This window comes from Sciurus vulgaris (genome assembly GCF_902686455.1).
Source record: "Sciurus vulgaris genome assembly, chromosome: 12".
In the NCBI taxonomy this organism is placed as follows: Eukaryota; Metazoa; Chordata; class Mammalia; order Rodentia; family Sciuridae; genus Sciurus; species Sciurus vulgaris.
In genome coordinates, this window is record NC_136473.1 from 81,642,688 (window position 1) to 81,666,420 (window position 23,733).

At 39.6% G+C, this 23,733-nt stretch overlaps 1 protein-coding gene across 2 annotated transcripts in view; it reads right to left on the minus strand.

Annotated features, from left to right (window-relative positions):
- Positions 1-2,579: 2,579 nt before the first annotated feature.
- The window catches only part of IPO9 (importin 9), a 47,690-nt gene continuing 26,536 nt past the window's right edge, over positions 2,580-23,733 (minus strand). For both annotated transcript variants that reach the window (XM_079106019.1, XM_079106020.1), the window contains exons 14-24: positions 20,912-21,071; positions 11,400-11,626; positions 9,212-9,360; positions 8,602-8,730; positions 7,099-7,374; positions 6,646-6,812; positions 5,969-6,102; positions 4,819-4,941; positions 4,337-4,441; positions 4,056-4,132; positions 2,580-3,602 (exon numbers count right to left, since the gene is read on the minus strand). In XM_079106019.1, coding sequence (XP_078962145.1) covers positions 3,492-3,602; positions 4,056-4,132; positions 4,337-4,441; positions 4,819-4,941; positions 5,969-6,102; positions 6,646-6,812; positions 7,099-7,374; positions 8,602-8,730; positions 9,212-9,360; positions 11,400-11,626; positions 20,912-21,071 — 1,658 coding nt within the window. In that variant the 3' untranslated portion in view covers positions 2,580-3,491. The remainder of the gene's footprint in view (positions 3,603-4,055; positions 4,133-4,336; positions 4,442-4,818; positions 4,942-5,968; positions 6,103-6,645; positions 6,813-7,098; positions 7,375-8,601; positions 8,731-9,211; positions 9,361-11,399; positions 11,627-20,911; positions 21,072-23,733) is intronic.

The following is a 23,733-nucleotide window of genomic DNA, read 5'->3' on the forward strand; positions in this document are numbered from 1 at the left end:
GAGTTAACCTGTAGTTTGGTTAGTTGGTCTTCAGTCACCAACTTCTCTATCTCCTTAGTTCCTTTTCTATGTCCAGGGTTTTTTGTTTTTGAACCCAGGGCCTGGCCTAAGTGAGATAAGAGCTCTATCACTAAGTTACACACCCAGCCCTGTCCAGGTGATTTTATCTAGTTAACAAAACTAAAGGCTGCAAGGCCTCACTTGCTCTTTTGCTCATAATGAACTGTTACTTTTTCATCATTCTTGTTTATCTGCTTTTAAGTCATTGGCTGTAGGTCATGCTTCCCAATGACTGGCTGCTTCCTTGTTGGACTCATCTGCCTTTCTGTCTTTTAGTGTTTCCATCTTCCTTTGTTTCCACCAACAGCTCAACCAACTCCTGGGAAACCTAGTGTCCTAGCTGCTGCTCACCAGGCAGGAACCTGATTTCTTATTACCTCATGGGCCTTTTCTTGATCTTCAGTTCCTTCTAACCAGGTAGTTCAGCCCTTTTCAGATCAAAGCTAGCTCTGGCCAAAAGACAGAAGATAAAATAGGAGCTAAGAGTTCAGCTTCCTGTCATACCTGGTCTCCAACAGATATTATTCTTGCTAACACTAAACAGTCTTTCTAAACTCTTTTAACAGGTTGGGAATATCTAGTCTGTGTTCTTGCTGTAAAAGTTAAATGATCTGGAAACATAAGGAAGTACCTGCACACGGGGTCAAAAACTCTCCACTCTCAACCAAAGCTGTCTGTTGGCAAGGGCTCCCCACAAGTGACACTAGTGCCCTTTTCTCAGGACTCATTTTCCTAAGTTCATTTGCCCCCTGTAATGGTTAGTTTGAATTGTCAACTTGATTGGATTGAGAGATGTCGGTGATTAAGAGGCTTCTGGGTATGTCAGTGAGGGGGTGTCCAGGAATGACTGGCATGTGGGATAGCGAAGTGAAGTGGAGATCCTCCCTAGGTGTGGGCAGCACCGTCCAATAGGATGGTGGGCTTAGATGGAATAAAAGTTGCAAGAACAAGGAAGCAGCAGTAAATGCAAGCTCAGTCCTTCTTGAATGGGTTCTTGATTGCCGCTGGGATCACCTGAGGATATCAGACTCTCGCTTCTTCAAAAAGAAGCTTTCTTTCAAAGTGGACTGTCAGTGATTCTCCACGAAGTTCCAGAAGCCTTCAGTCTCTGACTAGGGTAGCACCGTTGATCCCTCTTATTCTGAGGTTTCAGCCTCTTGGACTGCACAGCTACTGGTTCCTCTAGCTCTCCAGCCTGCAGGTGGACTATCCAGCTTCTGGTTGTGTAAGCCAATCTAATAAATCCCCATTTTATAGTCATACTTCCTGTTGATTGTTCCGTTAGAGAAACTTAACACCCCCACCCCCCAAAAAATAAGCCTGAGAACAGAAAGAGGGGAGCCTTGCCAAAGCAGTTATTACCATTTTTGGCACTAGACAGATTATTATTATTATTTTGGTACTGGGGACTGAACTCAGGGATGCTTTACCATTTACCCAGTCCTTTTTGAGGCTGGATCTTGCTAAATTGCTAAAGCTGCTACTGAACTTGTGATCTTTCTACCTCAGCCTTATGAGTTGCTGGGATTATAGAGGTATGCTACCATGTATGGCTAATTTTTTAAGTTATCAGGCTCAGAAGGGGTCCATCACTCAGTTTGTGTTGGAGCCCCAAGCCTCTCAAATGTGCTGGCAGGAGACCATTTTTTGGTGCCCAAATCAATAGTTGATTTAGTCTTTGGCACCAAATCCAGTTGATACTGCCTTGAGGTCAGCCACAGAGTGAGATTCCAAGGATCACACTGACATTTTCTGGACACCACTGGCCAGACTTGTCATTGCTTTCCATTATCAGTGACTCCAACTCCAGAGGGAGCAGCAGCAGCAGGGACAGAATATTAGCCTCAGAATCTGGTTGGCAGCAGACAACTGTGAACACACGCCCTCAGGCTTTTCAAAGATAGAAACTAAAATACCTTCCAACTCATCATGGATGCTGAACACTAGGGACATCTAGTGGCATGAAGTCATTACCAGCTACATCCTTAGGTTTCCATAAAAGTCCTACGGAGTGAAAACCCCATAATGGGGCTATCCCTTTTAAGAAGGGAAGTGCAAACTCATTTTATATATTGTTTCCTTTGACAACATCACCCTAAAGAAATATTCTGGGGCTACTAAAAATAGGGCACCAAATGTGTGTACTATCAAAGAAGAGGAATACTGGGCTTTACCTCCCTTAAATTTTTTTCATCTTCATTTACTCTCTGAACCCATAACAGACTAAAATCTAATTAAGGCATTGACCTTAACAATTTTTTTTTTTTTTTTTTGGTTGTGCTGGGACTGGAACCCAGGGCCTTGGGTAATTGCTGTACCACTAAGTTATGTCCCAAACCCTCTTTAACATTTGATTAAATAAGTCAGATCTCTAAGAATTATTTTAAGCTAAGTTTGACAAAACACACTAGAATGTCTAAATAGGCTCCATGCAATCCTTTTTTCTCCTGTACTTTTACTTCCTTCTAAAGGGAATAGAAGGCGGAGGTGCTGAGATACCTTATACCATGCAGACTAAGTTCATTTGTAAAGATTACTTTACTGTCCTAGAAAAATACACATTGCAAATTTGAGGGCTACAACTTAACCACTTTAAAGGATTCCTGAGGGACAAGGGATAACCTTCGAATATCATACTCTGGTAATGTGTGGTGGAGGCATATTAAATATAGTTGGGTCAGGTGGATTTTTTAAAAATCCTTTTTTTCTTTCTTTTTTTTTTTTTTCTAAAAAAGGGAAAACAAATTGCCATCTGTATGGCTTATTTTGTGTGTGCATGTATATATAGGAACAGCTTGGGGGAGGGGTCGTGTCATGCAAGGAAGCAAAAACAAGACGATGACTTCCTTCAACAGAGGAGCCTCAGTGTTGTAGGAAGAAAGCAGGGGGGGAGGCTGCTGGAAAGGGCGTAGCATGTAGCTGCTCCTGCTTGTGCCTGCTGAGAACCCAGAGCATCAGTGGCCGAGGGCAGAAAGCTTAGTGATCTCTCAGGGGTATTCCTATTTGAACACATCAGATGTCCTATGAAAGTAGACAGGTCTGTTTTAGAATATAAATGGTAGTGACTTCCTGTGCTCCTGAGGTGGGGCAAAATAATCCATGAACACATAATCCTTTTGGGCACAAATGTTTCTGGACTGGCCAGCAGAGGACACTAGGAACAGAGGTGGGGGCAGAGTTGGGGATAAAAAGGTTCCAGAGATAGGATATCTTCATAGGAATTTTGAGAAATGTCCTTTGTTCCAGTATTCCTAGGTGATGGCACTGGTGAGCTTGGTCAGAGTCACTGTGAGTGTCACTCTGCAGAGGCCAAGGACTGAGGATCAGGAAGCCACTCTAGGTTGAGAAGAAAGTGCATCTCAAAGCCAGTGAGGGCTGCAAAATGATTTGTGGCTGGACCAAAAAGAAGCCAATGTGGAAAGGCCCTCTTTTTAGATGCCGATGGTCTGTAGAATCCGCCTCTCATTGTCATTAAGGTGGCCTGAGAACATTATGTAGCATGGCTGCTGGGCAAACTGGCAGAGGAAGTCTGTGAGATATGCCTGGAGGGAAGAATAAGAATGGTGTTACTGAGGGCCCCCGGGATCACTCATCTGCAGCAGTGTATGAACCACTACCAAGTGGTAGAGGCTCTGGCTGACTTCTAAGCAAATGCCACCTTCTTGAGGGATGACCTTTTATATTCTTGGATCTAGTTTAGGTATAACCCAGGGACAAAATTCCAAAGGGAACCAAAATATTTCCACGGCTATTATCTCATGTTTCACCCCAAGGACCTTCAAAACATAGCCTCAAGAAGCTGGATTATAATACTGGTATAAAATATTTGGTGAAATGTCCCACTCTCCCCAAAGCCCTTGACCACTCAGCAAGATAGAACTCTCTCCCTTGAGGCTCCCAGGAAGAACTATGAATATCTAGATCTGAGCCCATATTTCTGCTTCCATGGCTTGGGATATTGTCGCTTGCAAGAGCTCTTCTCTGGACACCCTCACCTGTAAATCAATCTGATAGAGAGGATCCTTCAAGGCATCGGGGTCATCTTCCTCATCATCCTCGTAGTAATCCTCCTCTGTTAGACATAGCCAACACAGGGCGGGTCAGGGCAGAGGCCCATGATCAGCCCTGGTGGTGATGCACCATTGCATGGCTGAGGCAGAAGCCCAAGGAACATTCCTTATAGGCCCGCCTCTCCCCTTTCCTGGGTACCCCATTCTTGGTACCAGTGTGCAAAGAAAGATATTTACCATGGCTCTCCTCTTCTCAAACTGCTTACCATATTTACTGGTAGCAAGAATGTCAGATAAAAGTTGGCCACCTAAACCATCCTCTTCTTCCTCCTCTTCCTCCTCCTGGTCCTCCCACATATCATTGGAGTCATCTGCTTGGAAATGAAAAATAGCTAAAGCACATTCGTGTATTCTCCCTTCCGAAACCCAAACAGGCCAGAACAGAGGGCTCTGCGGGTTTCTCCAAGGTGGCTTGCAGTCCCTAGTGGGAGAGAATCAAGGATGGCCAAAAACTCCCAGTGTGAATGAAAGAACCAACTTCCAAGAAGGAAGGGTAAGACAGCCCCCTGGTTGTTTCCCATTCCCAGCTTCTGAGATTTAACAAGGCAGACCTGACAGTATCAGCCATAGAGTAGCCACTCAATACATATTTTTTTCTTTCTAAACCAATGAGTCAACAAACCAAATTGACAATTTGTAACTTGATCTGCCAGGTTAAAAGTCTCCTGGGAGTAAGGGCCTGGTGCACCTTGACTCCACTCTGCAGGATTGGCGTGGCGAGCAGCATTGGCCTCCATGACGTTGGAGAGCTCGTTGATAATCAGCTTTAGGATCTTGACCAGCAAAGGAATGTTTGTCCAGCGCTCTGGATCTGGGAAGGAAGGAAAAGGCTTTAAGTCAGACTGTTATTGGCTCACTTCTGGCAACGCCTTCATGCTCCCTATGGTGCACTCACCACAGAGTTGACCATCATTTCACCATCACTTTCCACCATCTCTGACTATATTTAGCCACCAAAGAATGATTTAACATTAAATGACTTTGTCCTGTTATAACAGTTCTGAAGTTGGAGAGATTAAGAACTCAGGGATTGAAGGAGATAGTTTCTTATAAGTACTAAAGTTCTAAAGCCAAATAATTGTACACAGCACAATACTAGAGTCCTCGGGACTTGCAAGATATCTTTGTAAGATTTTGTGGGTTATTATAAACTTACAGTTAAAGCAGCTCTACCTAAAAATCACTAGCGAAAACCTGATAACAAAGACATGCTGAATATGTGTGTTCAGGTCTCAGAATGAACCTGGAAGCTGGGGATCCTTGGTAACTATTTTTGTCAATTTTCAGCAACAGAAAGGAACCTTATATTCTGATCCATTGTTTGCCTATAGTTTTTGGCCTCCTCTTCTTAATTTTTAGTTTTTGGTACTGGGAATTGAACTCAGAAGTGCTTTACCACTGAGCCACATCCTCAGCTCTTCTTATTTTTTATTTTGAGACAGGGTCTCACCAAGTTGCAGAGGGCCTTGCTAAGTCACTGAGGCTGACCTTGAACTTGCACTCTTCCTGTTCAACTTCCTGAGTCACACACATAGGCATATACCACTACATCTGGCTCTGCCTCTTCTTTATCTAACCCATCACTAGCAATTATGTTTTAAAAATATAGATCACAGGTCAGCATGGTGGTGCATACCTATAATCTCCGGTTGAGGCAGGAGGATTTGTAAGTTCAAGGCCAGCATGGGCAACTGAGTAAGACCCTGTCTCAAAATAAAAAATAAAAGTAGAGTGCCCTTGGGTTCAATCCCCAGTACTATAAAAAAAATAAACAAATGAATAAAAAGTATCCTTAGGCTCTATGGAGAAGGGACCGGAGGGATGGCGGCATCACCCACTTTTGGCTGATTTAGAGCGGGTACGGATGCCCTCATCCATGCTGTAGATCTCTTCTCCCTTCACACGGATATCCTGTAGCCGTTTGTCATCTGCATTGATGCCATGCTGGAGCAGTTTACACAGTGCCACAGAGCTGGCAAGGAAGAGCCAGAAAAGATCAATCAGCCACCTATCTAGAGTCCACTCAGGAGACCAGTCATTATGTCCTAAGACAATGAAAATTCTGTTCACAACTAATTAGGAGAGACAAGACAGTTCAGCTGAAAATGGGATTAGAATTCATAAGATGGTCCAATGAGAACTGATTTCTTGAACAAAGACAGGGTGGGCAAGCATCACAATCACTAACCACACTGTACAGTCAACAGGGTGATAGAAAACCAGGCAAGAAAGTCAGAAAGCCAGGGCTGGAAGGATTGGGTTTATAAAGGAGAATAAGCTACTAGCACTTCTTAGCTGGCTGAAGTGCCAGCAGACTTCAGAAAAATATTGTCTACCTGTGTTGACTGTATTTTGGGGATTTCGAGATGGCAGTCATTCAAACATACAGGTTAGCAAGAAAGAGAAAAGGGAAAACAAGGGGTAATCAAATATGTCAAACAAAAATCAATGGTGCAAGTCAGGGAAGGAAGAAATGTGAGTAGGGGCAGAATACTCAGAGAAGATGAAGGCCTACCTGACTTTGCCTTCATACTGTCCATAGAACAGATGCTGTCGGCTCGTCCACTCAGCCATCACAAACTCGAGGGCAGGTTTTCCAGTAGGTCCTGGGAGACTACAGAGGAACTCCAAGAGAGGTTCCAGCTGGGTGTGTACCAGATGAGCGAACACCATGATCAGAGACTAGGATATAACAAGAAGGACATCTGCTTCAGGGAAACTGATTTCACAGAGACAGGAGATGGAATGGCCCATCAAGAAATAATCTATGCACTCACTGTAGGGACCACCCACAAGGCAAGAGAACATTAAGTTTTTTTTTCACATTTCTTGGGCTATAAGAGACCTAATTTTACTTCTTTCTTGTTCTACAAGGATAGCAAGAAGGTAAAACAACTCAGGGCCCACAAAATAATTTGTATCTCTAATACCCAGAGGATGGGAAAGCCCAGCTCCCCACTGTCCTTACCTGCATGACACTGAGTGTCTCTGCCTGCTGCATCTTACTGAGGATGGCACGAAGAATCTGGTCCAGATTTTCCCCAAGCTCCCGCCCTGCCTTGGAAATGAGGGTGGAGACAAGGCGGCCCACAAAGGCTGCAGTGAACTCTGAAGTGCGGGGGTCTAGGAGTTGGCTCACCACTTGCATCACGTACCACAGTCCATTGTGGCCTTGTTCATCGTGCCACTGGGCTACCTGCTCCAGCGTCACTGACACATAGGCCCGCAAGCACTCTCCACCGTTCTGGGGAGACAGAGGTGGCAAGTAAGATTAGCAACTAGGGGATAAAGGCCAGGAGGCCATTAGCCTATAGGAGCAAGTGTCACTCTGAGGTCTGTGCCTTATAACAGTTGTGAAACTATAGGGTCTGTGGTGGGCTCATTCCACTATGGTCAGAAATTTACTGTTATAAAGACACGCATTATATAATTTTTCCCTTTACCCAGCCAGGTATCTAAAAATGAGTTTTTCTTTTCCTTTTTTTCCTGTGGTACTGGGGATTGTACCCAGGGATGTTCTCCCACAGAGCTACATCCTTAGACCTTTTCATTTTGAGTCAGGGTCTTGGCTAAGTTGCTAAGGTTGGCCTCAAGTTTGTGATTCTCCTGCCTCAGCCTCCAGAGCAGCTGGGATTGTAGGTGTGCAACACTACTGTACCCAGACTTAAAAATGCATATTTTTGACCACAAGGGACAATGGCCAAGCAAACTGAGTTTTAACCATTAAGATCTACCTCTGGTACTGAAAAAAGTTATTTCTAAGATATAGCAATAATTAGGGGTCGTATAGGTCTTTACAGGAATACAGACAGACCTTACATAAACCACTGCTAGGAAATCTCCAAGCTGATGAATATCCACTGATAAGTTCCTACAACCTTTATAATCAAACTGCAGTAGTAAAGACCTGAAAAAGTAACCAACTAACCTAAGAAAAATAGAGAAGAATATTCAGGCATCCCTTACCTCTCTAGAGACCTACCACTTGGCTGACTTCATCAATAAAAGACTTTTTTTTTCCTTTTTGGTGGTACTGGGGATTGAATCCAGGAGCCCTCCCACTGAGCCACATCCCCAGACCTTTTTATTTTTTATTCTGAAACAGGGTCTTGCTAAATTGCTGAGGATAACTTCAAACTTATAATTCTCCTGCTTTAGTCTCTTAGGTCTCTGGGATTACAGTGTGCACCACCATATCCAGCCTCAGAAAGACTTTCTTAATGGCCCCAGATTTAGATGTCTGTAACCTCTTCTATAGCAGCAATGCCCAGATGCAGATGGCCAGGATGCCTGGTGTGTAGACTCTAAGGTTATAACAAACCTTGTAGATTGAACCCTTTCTGGATCCTCTGCGTAAATATGAAGTTGATAAACTTGTATTTTAAAAGCATGAAAGCATGTCAGATTTCTCAGTTTACTATAAGCCCACGGAAGGAAGATATCATCCTTCTAAGCTCCATGTCTCAGATACCTGCATGGTGGCATTATCATCTGTGTGCAGGGTACACTGTGCCACAGCAGGGAAAGCTTGGCAGATGAGAAGCTGGGAAAGTGGAGGCTTTGTATTCCGTACTACTGTTGTCAGGATATCAATGGCTGTCTGAAGGGGAGAAGAGAGAAGAGTGAGAATTGCCTCAAGGGTGGGAGGTGCCCAACAATCAATTGCTTACTGGGTAGACCCATCAGAGCAACCCAGAGAAAACTCATTAATGAAACCAAGTTTCCAAAAGAAAAGAAACATCAGTAGATAGTACTCTCAGCCTCCTTAGGATGGCTCATTACTTTATTAGCCACAAGAGGGGGAGCAGCAGTGAATTAGACTGCCAGGTTACATACTTAATGGTGTTGTGTAATGGTGGCACTCCAATCAATTCACTGAGAGTACCTCTGCAATAAGAGTCATTTTCTTAAAGACTCAGATAATCACCCACTGTCCTTAGGGGCAGAACAGCCCAGTAAAATTACCCCATGAATCTCCAATGCTATGGCTAGTTTCCTGTTAACTAGGTGGGATCTGTGAGGGGCACTTGCAGATCTCTCTTCTTCTCTTTCCCAAATACACCAGCCTTGTAATCACTTACCGCACAGAGACCTGCGGGGATCTTGTCTGCTGGGGCCTGCATTATGCTGACCAGAGTGGGAATTAGCCTCATCTGCATTGGGCCCTGACAGGCTTCGATCTGAGACAGTTCCTTGAAGATGTCCTGAGCCAGCGAGGCGACAACAGGATCTAAAGTGGACAAGGCAAAATGGAAGTCCCCTGGCCTGATGGTCTGCATCTGCTTCTGGATTAATGATACCTATGTTTTGCCCTAATCTATATTAACTTCTGCAATGATGATATATCACATACCTGGGACCTAATGGGGACATATGAATAATCTCAAAGAATAGGAGAGATGCTAAATCTCCAAGAGGCAGGGTATGTATGTTTTCATTAAGACAAGGACTAGTCATTAATAGCTACTACTAAAACAAAATTTGGCTTTTTTTCTGGGGCAAATCTTTTAGGGTTTTTTGTTCTTATGAAACCTGGACTGACTGTGAAACCAAATGCTAAAAAAAAGTCCCAGTGATAGTTAAGAAGACATGAAAATTTTACAAACAGCTCAGTGTCTTTCCCCTAGGTTCTCATATACTGAGGAGAAATCATGCATATCTCTTACAGGATGGCCATGACAAATAGGAAGAACTCTCAAAGTCATTCCTGGAGCAAAAAACAGAGCTTTTTGAAGAAATGGAACTTTAGTAGTTCAATCTACTTTACCTATATAATAAAATATTTCCCCCATCTAGCATGCAAAAATATATGTGGTGCACACTAAAGTGTACGTTAAAAATCAACTATAGCATTATTTGTAATAGAAAAGAAATGGGAATAATCTACTGTCTGTTAACAGACTGGGTGAAAAAATTATCATATAGCCATTTTATGAAATTCTATGTGATGACTGAAAAGAATGAGATATATTGGAGCATGCAATATGGAAAGCTCTTTGGGACATAGTTTTAAGTGGAAAAGCAAACCAAATAACATGATTATTATGATATAAGTAATTCTTATTTCTATGTATCTTTCTGAGCATCAATATTAGAGCTCTCTCTTTATTTATAGTGGCACTAGGAATTGAATTCACGGGCACTTTATCACTGAACTATATCCCTAGTTCTTTTTGTTATTTTTTTAATCTTGTGAGATGGGGCCTGGCTATGTTGTTGAGGTGGACCTCACACTTGGGATACTCCTGACTCAGCCCATCCTGAGTCACCGGGACTATAGGTGTATGCCACTTCATCCATCAGGAGCTTCCTCTTTAAAACCAAGTATCTTTAATATTTTTCAAATAATAAAGTATTAATATATATATCCACTACAAAAAGCTTAAATGAAGAAAAGTATTAAAGGAAAGAAAAACCTGTACTCCTATCATTTAATCACCATTAACATTTTGATATATTTTCTTCTGGCATTTTTTCTACATACATATCTATATATACATCCTGAGATTTGGGGTCATATTTTATCTTTTTGGGAAGACTTTCTTTTCACTTATCATAAAGTAAATACTTTCTCATGGTTTTAAATCAGCATGAAGCTTGATTTTAATGGTTATATAGTATTTCATTTTAGGGATATAATTAATCTTCTGTTATTTCCAGAATTTGACTAGGATAAAAAACATCTGGTGAACAAGTTTGTTCAAAAACTTTTATATGTTTTTTTGTTTTTTTCAGCAGCTCCTTTTCTAAATTATAGTTCAGGCTTCTTGATAGGAAACTTTTATTTATTTGTTCAATTTCCTACTCTATTATCAAAGTTTTGAATTATGCCTCCTGCATTTGAGCCTTTTATTTACTATCTTTGTTCCCCCAGTTCTTATTAGAGGACAGTAAATATTATAGGAGTAGGTTGTCTTTTTTTTCATGGGGAGGGGAGGGGCAGGGACTGAACCTAGGGGTACTTAATCACCGAGCCACATCCCAGCCCTTTTTATTTTTCATTTAGAGACAGGGTCTTCCTAAGTTTCTTAAGGCCTCTCTAAGTTGCTGAGGCTGGCTTTGAACTTGCGATCCTCCTGCCTCAGCCTCCTGGGCCACTGGGGAGGTATTCTCTATCTACAGCATAATTCTATTCTTTGCTAATTGAAAACCATATTCTTTGCTTATGATTCCTAAGACCATCAGACCCTAGGGAAACTTTACCTAGATTTACCAGACACCACTTTTTTTTTTAGTGCCTCTCAACAACACATCCTCCCTATTGCATACCATTACTGTACTTTAAGAAAATGGCGATAGTGAAGGGGCAGATTTTGCTTTCCATGCTTGCTGTGAATTCTGGGTCTACAGTACAAACGATGCATAGAGTCTCCATCACCAGGTTGAGGACCTCTGAGCTGAATTGGGCTGCTAGGTGAATTAAGCCATCAAGGATGCTGGGGAGGAAGGGCTGAAGCACGTGGGTACTCTCTGAGACTTTCAGTTGGTCACAATAACTAGAGAGAGATAGATAAGCAAGAATTACAAGCAAATCCCCCAATTACTGGTTTTCCCAATCTTGCATGTTTTGGCATTTATATATATAACTTTATAAGGCTACTCATAGAGTTAGGCATGCTTTTACATCTCTCTGCTTGTTACATAAATATCAGCACCATCATTTCCATGGTCCTTAACAATTTTTTTTTCTTTTGGTGATGGGGACTGAACTCAGGTCATCCGACATGCTAAGTAAATGCTCTGTCACTGAGCTCTACTCCCAGCTGCAAATTTATTTCTGCTTCGATCTTTGCTATTTACTTTTTTTTAATGGTAATGAAAATTGAACCTAGGGATAGACTACTACTGAGCCACATCCCCAGCCTATTTTATGTTTTGAGTTGGGTTCTCACTAAAATTCTCAGGGTGGTCTTGAACCTGTGATCCTCCTGCCTCAGCCTCTTTCCTTCTGTTTGAAGTAAATCCAGCCAATCATTATATCCAAATTGTTAAGATATTAAGTTAAATGCTTTATGATTCCTTAGACTACTACTTTAATCATATCCCTAAGATTTGAATATAAACCCCCATTATTTTCCAAATAGTGTTTCTTAATGTCTTTTTTAACACACCTGTCTTATTTTTTTTTTTTTTTTGCAATGCTGGGGATTGAACCCAGGTCTTCACAAATGCAAGGAAAGCACTTTACATTGAGTCACATCCTTGGCCCTTGAACACAACTGTTATTTAACATAAGACTACTTCCACTTTTATATTATAAAATTTTTTTCTTCAGGTTTTTTACATCTGAGAATGAGATTATTTTATATAAAGATGTTATGCAAATTAGTTTTCTATCCATAGGATTTAAAGTTCTCTATAAATAATTGTACTGTATTCACCTCTTAATCAACAAATAATTATTGAGTTCTCCTTACCAGGTTCAATGGGGGGTACAATTTACAAATACACTAATTCTTTATTTTTGTTTATCTTTAGAATGGTAATAAGTTCAAAAGCAATAAAAACATTATTTCTAAATGTTAAAAGACCCTAACAGAAACAACACTCTTAGCAGGTATTTAATACTTTTAAAAAAATTGTTTTTAGATATACATGACAGTAGAATATATTTTGACATATTATACATACTTGGAGTATAACTCCTCATTCTTGTGGTTGTACATGATGTGGAGTTACACAGGTTGTGTATTCATATATGAACATAGGAAACTTATGTCTGATCCATTCTACTGTCTTTACTATTTCCATCCCTCCTCCCTTACTGCATGTTAGCATCTGCCTATCAGAGAGAACATCTGACCTTTGGTTTTTTTGGGATTGGCTTATTTAACTTAGCATGATAGTTCCATTAATTTTCTGGCAAATGCCATAATTTCATTCTTATTTATGACTGAGTAATGTTCCATATATAACACATTTTCTTTATCCATTCATCTGTTGAACAGCACCTAGGTTGGTTCCATAGCTTAGTTATTGTGAACTGAGCTGCTATAAACATTGATGTGTCTGTATCACTACAATAGGATGATTTTTAAGTCCTTTGGGTGGGATAAGTAGGTCAAATGGTATTCTATTTCAAGTGTTCTGAGGAATTTCCATACTGCTTTCCAGAGTTGTTGTGCCAATTTGCAGTCCCACAAGCAATGTATGAATGTACCTTTTCCCCCACTACTTTGCCAACATTTATTGTACTTATAGTCTTGATAATTTCCATTCTAACTGGAGTGAGAGAAAATCTCAGCATTTCTTAAATTGCTAGAGATGTTGAACATTTTTTCATATATTATTCGACCATCTGTATTTCTTCTGTGAATAATCTTTTGAGTTCCTTTGCCCATTTATAGATTGGGTTACTGGTTTTTGGATGTTAAGTTTTTTGGGTTCTTTGTATATCCTAGAGATTAATGATCTATCTGAGGTGGCAAAGATTTTCTCCCATTCTACAGGCTCTCTCTTCATTCTTCATATCCTTGATTATTTCCTTTGCTGTGAAGAAGCTTTTTAGTTTAATACCATCCCATTTATTGATTTTTTTTTTTTTTTTTTTTTTTTTTTTTTTTTTTTTTTGCGGTGCTGGGGATTGAACCCAGGGCCTTGTTCTCGCCAGGCAAGCACTCTACCAACTGAGCTATATCCCTAGCCCCCATTTATTGATTCTTGATTTTAGTTCTTGGAGCTTAAGGAGGCTTGTTGGTTCCTAAGCTGACATGATGGAGAGCTGGGCCTACATTTTCTTCTAGTAGGTGCAGAAGGGTGTCCAGTTTAATGCCTAGGTCCTTAAACCACTTTGAATTGAGTTTTGTGCAGGGTGAGAGATAGGGAATCAATTTCATTTTACTACACATGGATTTTCAGTTTTCCTAGCACCATTAGTTGAAGAGGCTATCTTTTCTCCAATGTATGTTTATGGCACCTTTGTCTAGTATAACTGTATTTATGTGGGTCTATGTGTCTTCCATTTTGTACCATTGGTCTTCATGTCTGTTTTGGTGCCAATACCATGCCATTTTTGTTACTATAGCTCTAAAGTATAATTTAAGGTCTGTTATTGTGATGCCTTGGACTTTACCTTTTTTACTAAGGATTGCTTTGGCTATTCTGGGCCTTATTTTTCCAAATGAATTTCACAACAGATTTTTCTATTTCTATAAAGAATGTCATTGGAATTTTAACAGGAATTGTATTAAATCTGTATAGTGCTTTTGGTGGTATAGCCATTTTGACAATATTAATTCTGTCTATTCAAGAACATGGGAGATCTTTCTATTTTCTAAGGTCTTCTTCAATTTCTTTAGTGTTCTATAGTTTTCATTGTAGAGGTCTTTCACCTCTTTTGCTAGATTGATTCCCAAATGTATTTTCTGAGACTATTGTGAATGGGATAGTTTTCCTAATTTCTCTTTCAGTTAATTCATCACTGATATATAGGAATGCAATTGATTTACGGGTGTTTATTTTAGATCCTGCTAATTTGCTGAATTCATTTATGAGTTACAGAAGTATTCTGATGGAGTGTTTTGGGTCTTCTAAATATAGAATTATGTCATCAGCAAATAGGGAGAGTTTGAGCTCTTCTTTTCTTATTCGTATCCCTTTAATTTCTTTCTTTTGCCTCACTGCTCTGGCTAGAGTTTCAAGGACTATGTTGAATAGAAGTGGTGAAAGAGGGCATCCTTGTCTTGTTCCAGTTTTTAGAGGCATGCTTTCAATTCTTCTCCATTTAGAATGATGCTGGTCTTGGGTTTAACATAGAGTTTTTTACAATGTTGATGTACTATCCCTAGTTTTTCTAGTGTTTTGAACATGAACGGAGGCTGTATTTTGTCATGTTTTTCTGCATCTATTGAAATAATCATGTGATTCTTATCTTTAAGTCTGTTGCTGTGATGAATTATGTTTATTGATTTCTGTATGTTAAACCAACTGTGCATCCCTGGGATGAACTGCACTTGATCACGGTGCACTATCTTTTTAACATGTTTTTGCATGTGATGTGCCAGGATTTTATTAAGAATTTGCATGTATATTCATCAGGGACGTTGGTCTGAAGTTTTCTTTCCTTGATGTGTCTTTGTCTGGTTTTGCTATCAGGGTGATACTGGCTTCGTAGAATGAGTTTGGAAGGGTTCCCTCCTTCTCTTTTTCATAGAATAGTTTGAGGAGGTTTGGCATTAGTTCTTCGAAGGTCTGGTAGAACTCATGCTCTGACATTTCTTCCATTCTGGTGTTGATAGATTCTGTTATTGAAGGATCTTAGTTTGTTGGGGCAATTTGTTCCCTTGCTTTTTCATGTTGTTTGTGTGTCAACCCATCGAACAGTATGGATCTGAGGCAGTAGCATTTCTACCCTGTGGACTTATAGTATCCCTGGAGGTTTCTAGTACCTCACTGTTTAGGGGGAGACAAATAATAACAACCAATGTCAACAATATATAGCATTAAGCCAAATTGTTCCTGCTATGACATCTACAATGTTAACTGTCATAATAAACAGAAATGATGATTGGTTATTGCCTATAGTGAAAACAGTAAGTTTGCAAAGTGTTTACAATTTCAAATGGTGGACAAGGAGAGAACTGAAGTGATGTGTAGGATGTAAAGATTATGAGGGAGGAAGAGAGAAGATAGAAGTAAAAAATTAGTGGAAGAGTGAAAGAGGACTAATAGAGGTTGGCTGTCAGCAGATAAAAAGAGAGAAAGAATCAAGGGAAACATGTGAGAGAAAAAATATATATAAAGTAAAAATTTTAAAAATAAGTAAAAATAAAAGAAAACAACAAAACTGAAATATATTAATCAAGCATCTTAGTTCTCAAAATACTTAAAGGAGAGAAAAAATAAGTATGACTATGTGTAAATGTCCAGAAACCATTAATGTAATAATTAAACAGCAAAGAGAGAGAGGAAAAAATAGTTCTTGATGACAAGTTAAAAGAATTGTTTCCACTGGAGTTCAAAAACTCTCAGCTTCCCTTCTGAGCACTGTTAAGTGGGGTAGCCTGGAGTACGGTGCTTGCTCTGCCCTCAGGGTGGGATTATTGGAGTGAGAGAGAGAATCCTGTAGGGAACTCCTGGAGGTGGGGTTTAGGCTTAAGTAGGTTCCAGTTTCTTTGACGAATGCCTAAGTGGTCTGGAGATTTCAGATCAGCGCAACTCCAGGGTCCAGCAATTGCTGGTCCATGTCAGAAGACTGCACCTCAGAGATCTCCCCTGGGTTCCACTCATGCAGTGGAGAAGCCAATTCTTAAGTCTACTCCATCACCTGTGGACCCCATGATTCCTGGTCTTGTGTTCATTATCCAAACTCCTTATTTCCTGCCCTGCCCTTCTGAATTCCCAGCCAGGTGTGCCTCTCCCAGCTGGTCCTGCAAGCAGCTGGATTAGAGGGGTAGGCAGAGAGCTGGGTGGGTTTCCATGACCAGTACTCCCCTGTGTAAACCTCTCTCCACATTTGATTTTCTACTGGTCACTTAGGCACACTATGTTGTGCAGTGTGAGTTTGACAGACCTGGATTTCGGGCCAAACTAGGAATTGCCAGGAATTGTCTCCCCCAGCTGCCAGCACATGGCTGCAAAATGGTTCCTTCTTCTGTCCTCTGCATGCAGCTGGGAGAGATGTGGCTTCTTTCCTGTACAAGGATATTGTGCAGAATGCCTTTCGGATTGGTTGGGCATAGTCTTTGATCTCTAAACTCTCAGTACACAGATACTCCTCAGGCCTCCTAAAAATGTGGGATCCTTTAATTTCCGTATCCCTTCACTTTGCTTGAGGAGGAACTGCTCTCGCTGGTGCCTCAGTGGCACTGTGGATTTCTTCCTTATTTTATTATATCTAATCTCCTAAGTCTCCGATCTGCTTTCAATGTCTTGAATGTTCAGTATTAGAGCCTAGGAAGACCCCTCCCCCTTTTTTCACCCACTTGTTGAGAAGCTGCCTATCTGCTTTCTTGGTTTCACACCACAGAGCAGCTAGGAAAGTGACCTTCTCTATTCCACCATCTTGAAACCCCACTCCCAATAAATGGTTAAGTTTTTCTTTCTTTTTTTTTTTTTTTTCTTTTTAGTGTTTTAGAGTGATATTATTTGTGTAGCTGGCAAAGCTCCACAATGACTGGTGAAACCATGGGTTTTGACCTTAGATTTGGCCAGGCATTTTTGACTGCTGTACATAATACCTTGATTTTCAATACTACCTTGCTCAGACCTAACTTCCCCTGAAGACTAATGTGTCATCTAGCTATGGTCAGCTCTCAATTCCTTAGACTTGGTTTTGGATCCCTCTACCAGTACTCAGCTATGCCTTACTTGCCCCTGTAACCAATTTGAACCTGTATAGTTTGCTAGATACAGAGAATGCATCATCTGGTCATATCACATTGGCTTTTGTATGCCATATTAAGAGTTTGGATGTTATTTTGGAAATAAGTATTTCTCAAACATCTTTTTTTTTTTTTTTTTAATTATTCCTAATGCCTCAATTGTTCCTTATCCAACCCAAAGTCTTCAAGGAAGACTGACACCCCAGTAAGATGCTATATATTTATCTTATAACTTTATGGACACCTGGCATAATATGACTTTCTACTGAGATGCCTACACCTCAGCTTGAACAGAACAACGGAAAGCTATGAAGGGCTTTAATTACAAGAACAACAATATCGGTTTTCTATTTTAGATATATCAGCTTGACAGCTCAAATAATATGAGTTTCAGTAGGGTAAGGTAGGAGGTAGAGAGCTCAATTAGGAAGTTGCTCCAGTAATTCAGGAAAGTGAACCCAAGAACACAATCCAGTGTAGTAGTAGTGGAAGAGGGGGAGAAAGAGATCAGAGGATAAGGAACCAAGATATAAAAGGTAAAGAACTGGGATCTTTACCTTTATGAAATAGGAAATACAAGATATTTATCTTTAAGTTCAAGATGTAAGTATACAAAATTTCTACCTTTACTAAAGCAAAGAATATGAGTAGGGCAGGCTTGCAGATGGTAAACAGCAAGCACAGCAGTCAATGTGTTTATTTTCAGATACTTAAAGAAATCCATAGTGCTGATATGGACAGTAGCAGTGAATATATTAACTTGGATCCCAGAAGAAAGTCTGGTATAAGTATAATTTGAGAAATGTGACACAAGTATAAATTTATTTTTCAATAAATACCTTGTGTCAGAAATTATTTCAGGCAGTTTGCAATGATACATAAACTTTGACATGACAGTAAGTTAAAGCTGGAGCAAAAGAAAAAAGAAAAGCAAGGGTAGATGAGCCTATAATCCCAGGGGCTTGGGAGGATCGAAAAGTTAAAGGACAGCCTCAGCAATTCAGTACCTAAACTACTTAAAAAAAAAAAAAAAAAAAGGTTGCTAACACTAGAAAGTTTCAGTAATGTCACTAAAGACGTCAAGGCAGGTGGCAACTGGCTTAGAAAACTAAATAAGAAATGAGCAAATGGAGACTCTTGGCTGTGAAGAAAACATCTCTCAGGACAGTTTTTTTTTTTTTTTTTGGTACTAGGGACTGAACGCAGGGGTACTTTGCCGATGAGACACATCCCCAATTCTTTTTATTTTTTAAGACAGGGTCTTACTAAGTTGCTTAGGGCCTAGCTAAGTTGCTGAGGCAGGCCTCAAACTTTTGATCTTCCTGCCTCTCAAGTTGCTAGAATTTTAGTTGTATGCCATCACACCTGACCATAGGACAGTTCTTAACCTGGAATTCAGAGATAGGCTTAAAGGGATCCAGTGTCTGACACTGTATATAAAATTTTGTAAACATGTCTGAGTCTTCACTTTCATGGCATGCATATGCTTTCGTCACTTTTCACAGACATGTTGCACTTTTCAGAAAATCACTAAATTGCTACCCATGTAGATGATGAGAGATATATATTAATCATTAAAATATAAAAATGTTTTCTTCATGCACGTTTTCTAATTATAAAAGTAATATAAACTTATTATGAACAAGTAAATATTTTAAATACATAACAAGGAATGAAAATTCTTTCTATTCTAATTCCCCCAAAGAGAACCAATGTAAAGAGGTTATGCCTGATAGGTGTTCATCTAATATACCCAAGAAAAGTAACAGGCTTATTTTACCCTAAAAAGCGTCTTCACATTCACACCAAACTACTCTCAGCTTCCAACTTTGAATATTTCCGTAAAATCACAACAAAAAGTAGATACATCTCTATTACCCACTCAATCTGCTTTTAAATTTACTACCATTTCTATTCCTGGCCCATTAACATGCAGTTTCAAGTAAGATATACATAGGTTTTAATGGTTTTGTTTTTATTTAATTCAATCTTATATTGACACTTGTCACAAAGTGACATTTTCTTAATACCACAAAAATAATGAATGCACATAAATGAAATCAAGTTTCACAAAGGTAAGAAGCAATCCAGGCAGTGACCACTGGTCTATAATCCAGAAATAATCCTCAACATTCGTGCCTTGACCAAGTTAGGACTCTCTCTTCTCAGATTTTTAAGTGGCCTCAGAGCTTTCTGAAAAGCTCTAGTTTGTCTCTTAATTGATGGCATTTTAAATTGTTTTAGAGTCAAAGTTTTGCTTTCCCTAGATTGCATAGAAAAAGATGGACCTCCTCTGCTCATGGTCATAACGTTAAGCAATTAATGAACAAAGGTAGTCAGAATAGGCAGGTCCTCAATGCTTTCTAAATATATATATAAAACAATGCATGGCATCTCAATCTCTACCTCAAAAGGTACAAAAACAGGGTAGGCAGGTGAAAGATGAATTTTGTGCTGGTAGTGTTTAGGATTTGACTGAGAAAGTTTTTAAGTTTGGCCCTTGAAATATTTCTTAAAACAACAATGCTCCCACTGGTCTGGGTAGAAATAAAAGATTATATAGACTCTAGCCCATTAGCTCTGAAAGAGAAGGTAAAATTGGAAAAAATAAGCCATGTATCTAGGCTACATTCTCCCAAATTTGGTTTCTAATATAGAGGAAATTAATGAACAAAATGACATAAACTCTAATGCTGCTTCTGTCATTCCTCAATTGTGCAACCTGTGCAAATTATTTATCTTTCAAAGCCTCTGTACTTTTGAAAGAAAGTTAAGTTAGCTTAGATTATTTCAGAGTTATAGTGTGTTTAAAGGGAATGAGGAATAACAGGGAACAGGACATCTTCTGGACTCATAAAAGTCTTTCTACCCAACATTGGAACCCAGGGACTCCTATCACTTACCTACGTCCCCAGTCCTTTTAATTTTTTTGCAGTCCTGGGCATTCAACACGGCCTTGTGTGTGCTAGGCAAGGGCTCTATCACTGAGCTATATCCTCAGTCCTAATTTATTATTTTTGAGACAGGGTCTCACTAAGTAGCTGAAGATCACATACTTGATTCTCCTGCCTTTGTCTCCTGAGAATCCCAACCCAACATTTATCTTCAAGGAGATCCACAGCAGAAATTTCCAAGCAACAAAATACACTGGATAACAGTGGCTTGGGGTATCTGAGTAATTTTCTCTTTATCAGGCCAGGCATGGTGGTGCACATCTGTAATTTTAGTGACCTGGGAGGCTAAGATAGGAGGATAGTAAGTTCAAGGGCAACCTCAGCAACTTAGCACAGCCCTAAGGAACTCAGTGAGACCTTGTCTCAAAAATAAATAAAATATAAAAAGAGCTGGGGATGTGGGCCCAGTGATAAAGTGCTCCTGGGTTAAACTCCCAGTACTAAAAACCAAACCAAACCAAAAAACTCATAAGTTATTCTTATCACCCTAGGGTAGTACACTTACCCCCAGATGGCTCTCACAGCAGAAATTCGAACTGATGGGGGTTGTGACTCATGAAGCCCACTAACTGTTGCTTGTAGAAACTGTTGGATCAGTTCAGGAGACATAGCAACAGTGAAGCGACTGGCAGCCCAAAGTGCCCGACCCAAGAGGAAAGGAGACACTGGGAGAAAGAACAGTGATGGGTTGGACAATGAAAGTTGCTGTTAAATGCCCTTTCTCCCTCCCACCTCCACTCTTTGAATGTGCACAAGTAATGGGATGCTATATAATATACACAACTTCTTTGTAAGAAAAAGCATGATTTCATAAGGTAAATGCAAATGTGTGACCTATGGTGCAGAATCAATTTCCCAGTTTCACTTTTCACTATTGGCAAAGTAGATCTTGACTATTCTGAGACTTAAAAAGACTTAACCATTCCAGTTCCCACCCCTAGCTCAACCTATTTCTTACCTGCACTACTCATTTTCTAAATGCATTCTCCATTGCCACTTTCTTCCTACTATGACATTATATCATTATATAGTTTTAATCATGTCACTTTTCAATTTAAAACCCACCAGAAAATTCCACAGTCCACCAAATAAGATCACCTTAATTAGCATAGCATTCAAGGTTCTATAAGATCAAGCCTCCTGATGATCTTCCTTTATGTCTCCTAAACTCAAGCACTCCTTCCCCAGCAACTCACATCTGACTTTGCCACTTCTTTGCTTTACTTACATTACAAGATGGCATATTTCTCTTTGTATTCTCTCTTGGGCTGTAGAGAGCCTATCTCTGAGCCACTGTGATTGTCTTTAGCTTTCTTACATGTAATGTATTTTGTTTGGTATCCCAGTCACTGGTACAAAAATTATGACTTCCTGTCCACTAGATGCTGCTTGAAAAGACTAATCTTATTGGGCTTAACTTAGTTACTCATACAAAAATAACTGATAGGAACTATTGAAGAGATCCTAACAAATCAGTCAAATAATTATATATTTCATTTACTATCAACCAGCAATTCTGAAAATACAGACTAGGAGCTCCTGGGAACCCCTAAAGTCAAAACTATTTTTTTTGGTAATACTAAGACATTAACTTACCTTTTCATTGTTCAACTCTCATTTTTTTACAATGTACAGTGGAGTTTTCCACAGATTATGTGAGGTCATAGCTCTGACAACTGATGAAATACATACAAGCAGAATTCCTGTATGTTAAAGAACTTCCCAGTTTTAATTTTTGGCATATCAAAAATTTTTTTCTCAGCAACTCAGGAGGCTAAGGCAGGCGAATCATTAGTTAAAAGTCAGCCTCAGCAAAAGCAAGGTGCTAAGCAACTCAGTGAGACCCTGTCTCTAAATAAAACACAAGAAAACAGAGCTGGGGATGTGGCTTAGTGGTCAAGTGCCCCTGAGTTCAATTCCTGGTACCCCCACAAAAAATTAAAAAAATTTTTCCTCATTATTGTCCTTTTACTTCTGAGGGTTGTTCTCCAAAAACTGTCTCCTTTTTCTTTACATATATATATATATTTTTTTTTTTTAATTTTATTTTGGTTCTTCTTAGTTATATGACAATAGAATCCATTTTGATAAAATTACACAAGCATGGGATATAACTTCTTCTAATTAGGACCCCATTCTTGTGGGCAGACACCATGGTAGGATTCATTTAGGTATTTTCATATGTGTACACAGGAAAATTATGTTAGATTTATTCTACTGTCTTTCCTATTCCTATCCATCCTCCCTTCCTTTTGTTCCCCTTTGTCTAATCTATTGAACTTCTCTTCTCTTCTTACCCTTCCCCACTTCGGTTTAGCTTCCACATTATCAGAGAAAACATTTGACTTTAGGTTTTTTTTGTTGATCAATAAAACCCACATAAAAATCTCTTTGGGATTGATAATTTTTAAGTATATAAAGGGGTCCTGAGACCCAAAAGTTTGTCTAGTACAGAAAATCTTTTACCTAGAGGCAGGATTTACAAAATGATATATATTGAGCCTTCTTCAAATTGTGTCTTTACAATTATCAAATAAATTTTTTGAAGATTCTTTGCTAGGCAAACTCTATAATAAAAATGCTGATGTGTTTGAAAACTCCCGATACTTTCATTTAAATTTAATTAAAAAATGCTTACATATGGCAAGGCATTCTAGGATACAATGATATATTAGACATCAATCACCATACTTTCTAGTAGGAGAAAGTGTGCTCCTTAACTACAATACAATGTAGAATATGACAAGTGCAGCATAACAGAGAGTAATGTTTTCCAATGATGTAAGCTATTCCCAGGGCTAACCTATGAAAAAAGTTAAGTGATGGACTGAGAAAGGAGTAAATGGCTGGGCCAATTATCTAGACACAATCCAAGAAAATAGTTTGAGAAAATGACAGGAAACAAACAGGAAGAATAAGCCTGTCTTGGCATTCAGAACTCAAGCCAAGTTCTTAAGGCATTCCATTCAAAATGCCAAAAGCAGCTAATTTGGGAGGAAACACAAACAGAAATGGTAATTAATCCCTTAGTAGGTGCAGCTTGAATGTCTCTGGCTTATTTTAGGGGTTCAGATTAGTTCAAACTTTATGGTGCAAAGAATTTTCATCCAAAGTGTGGGAAGCCATCCTTATTTAGTAGAATCAGACTAGACTGAATCTTATGATGCAGAGGCCTGACTTCTCGGAACCGTCAGACATGGAGGTCTGTCCCAGATTGCCTGGGGTGGGGCAGGGGGTATGTGGCACTGTGGGAGTGGTTCCCTGTCTGGTTCTACAATAGTTTCCCTGAGCAAAGTGGCTCCCATAACTCCACCCTATTCTGTTCAT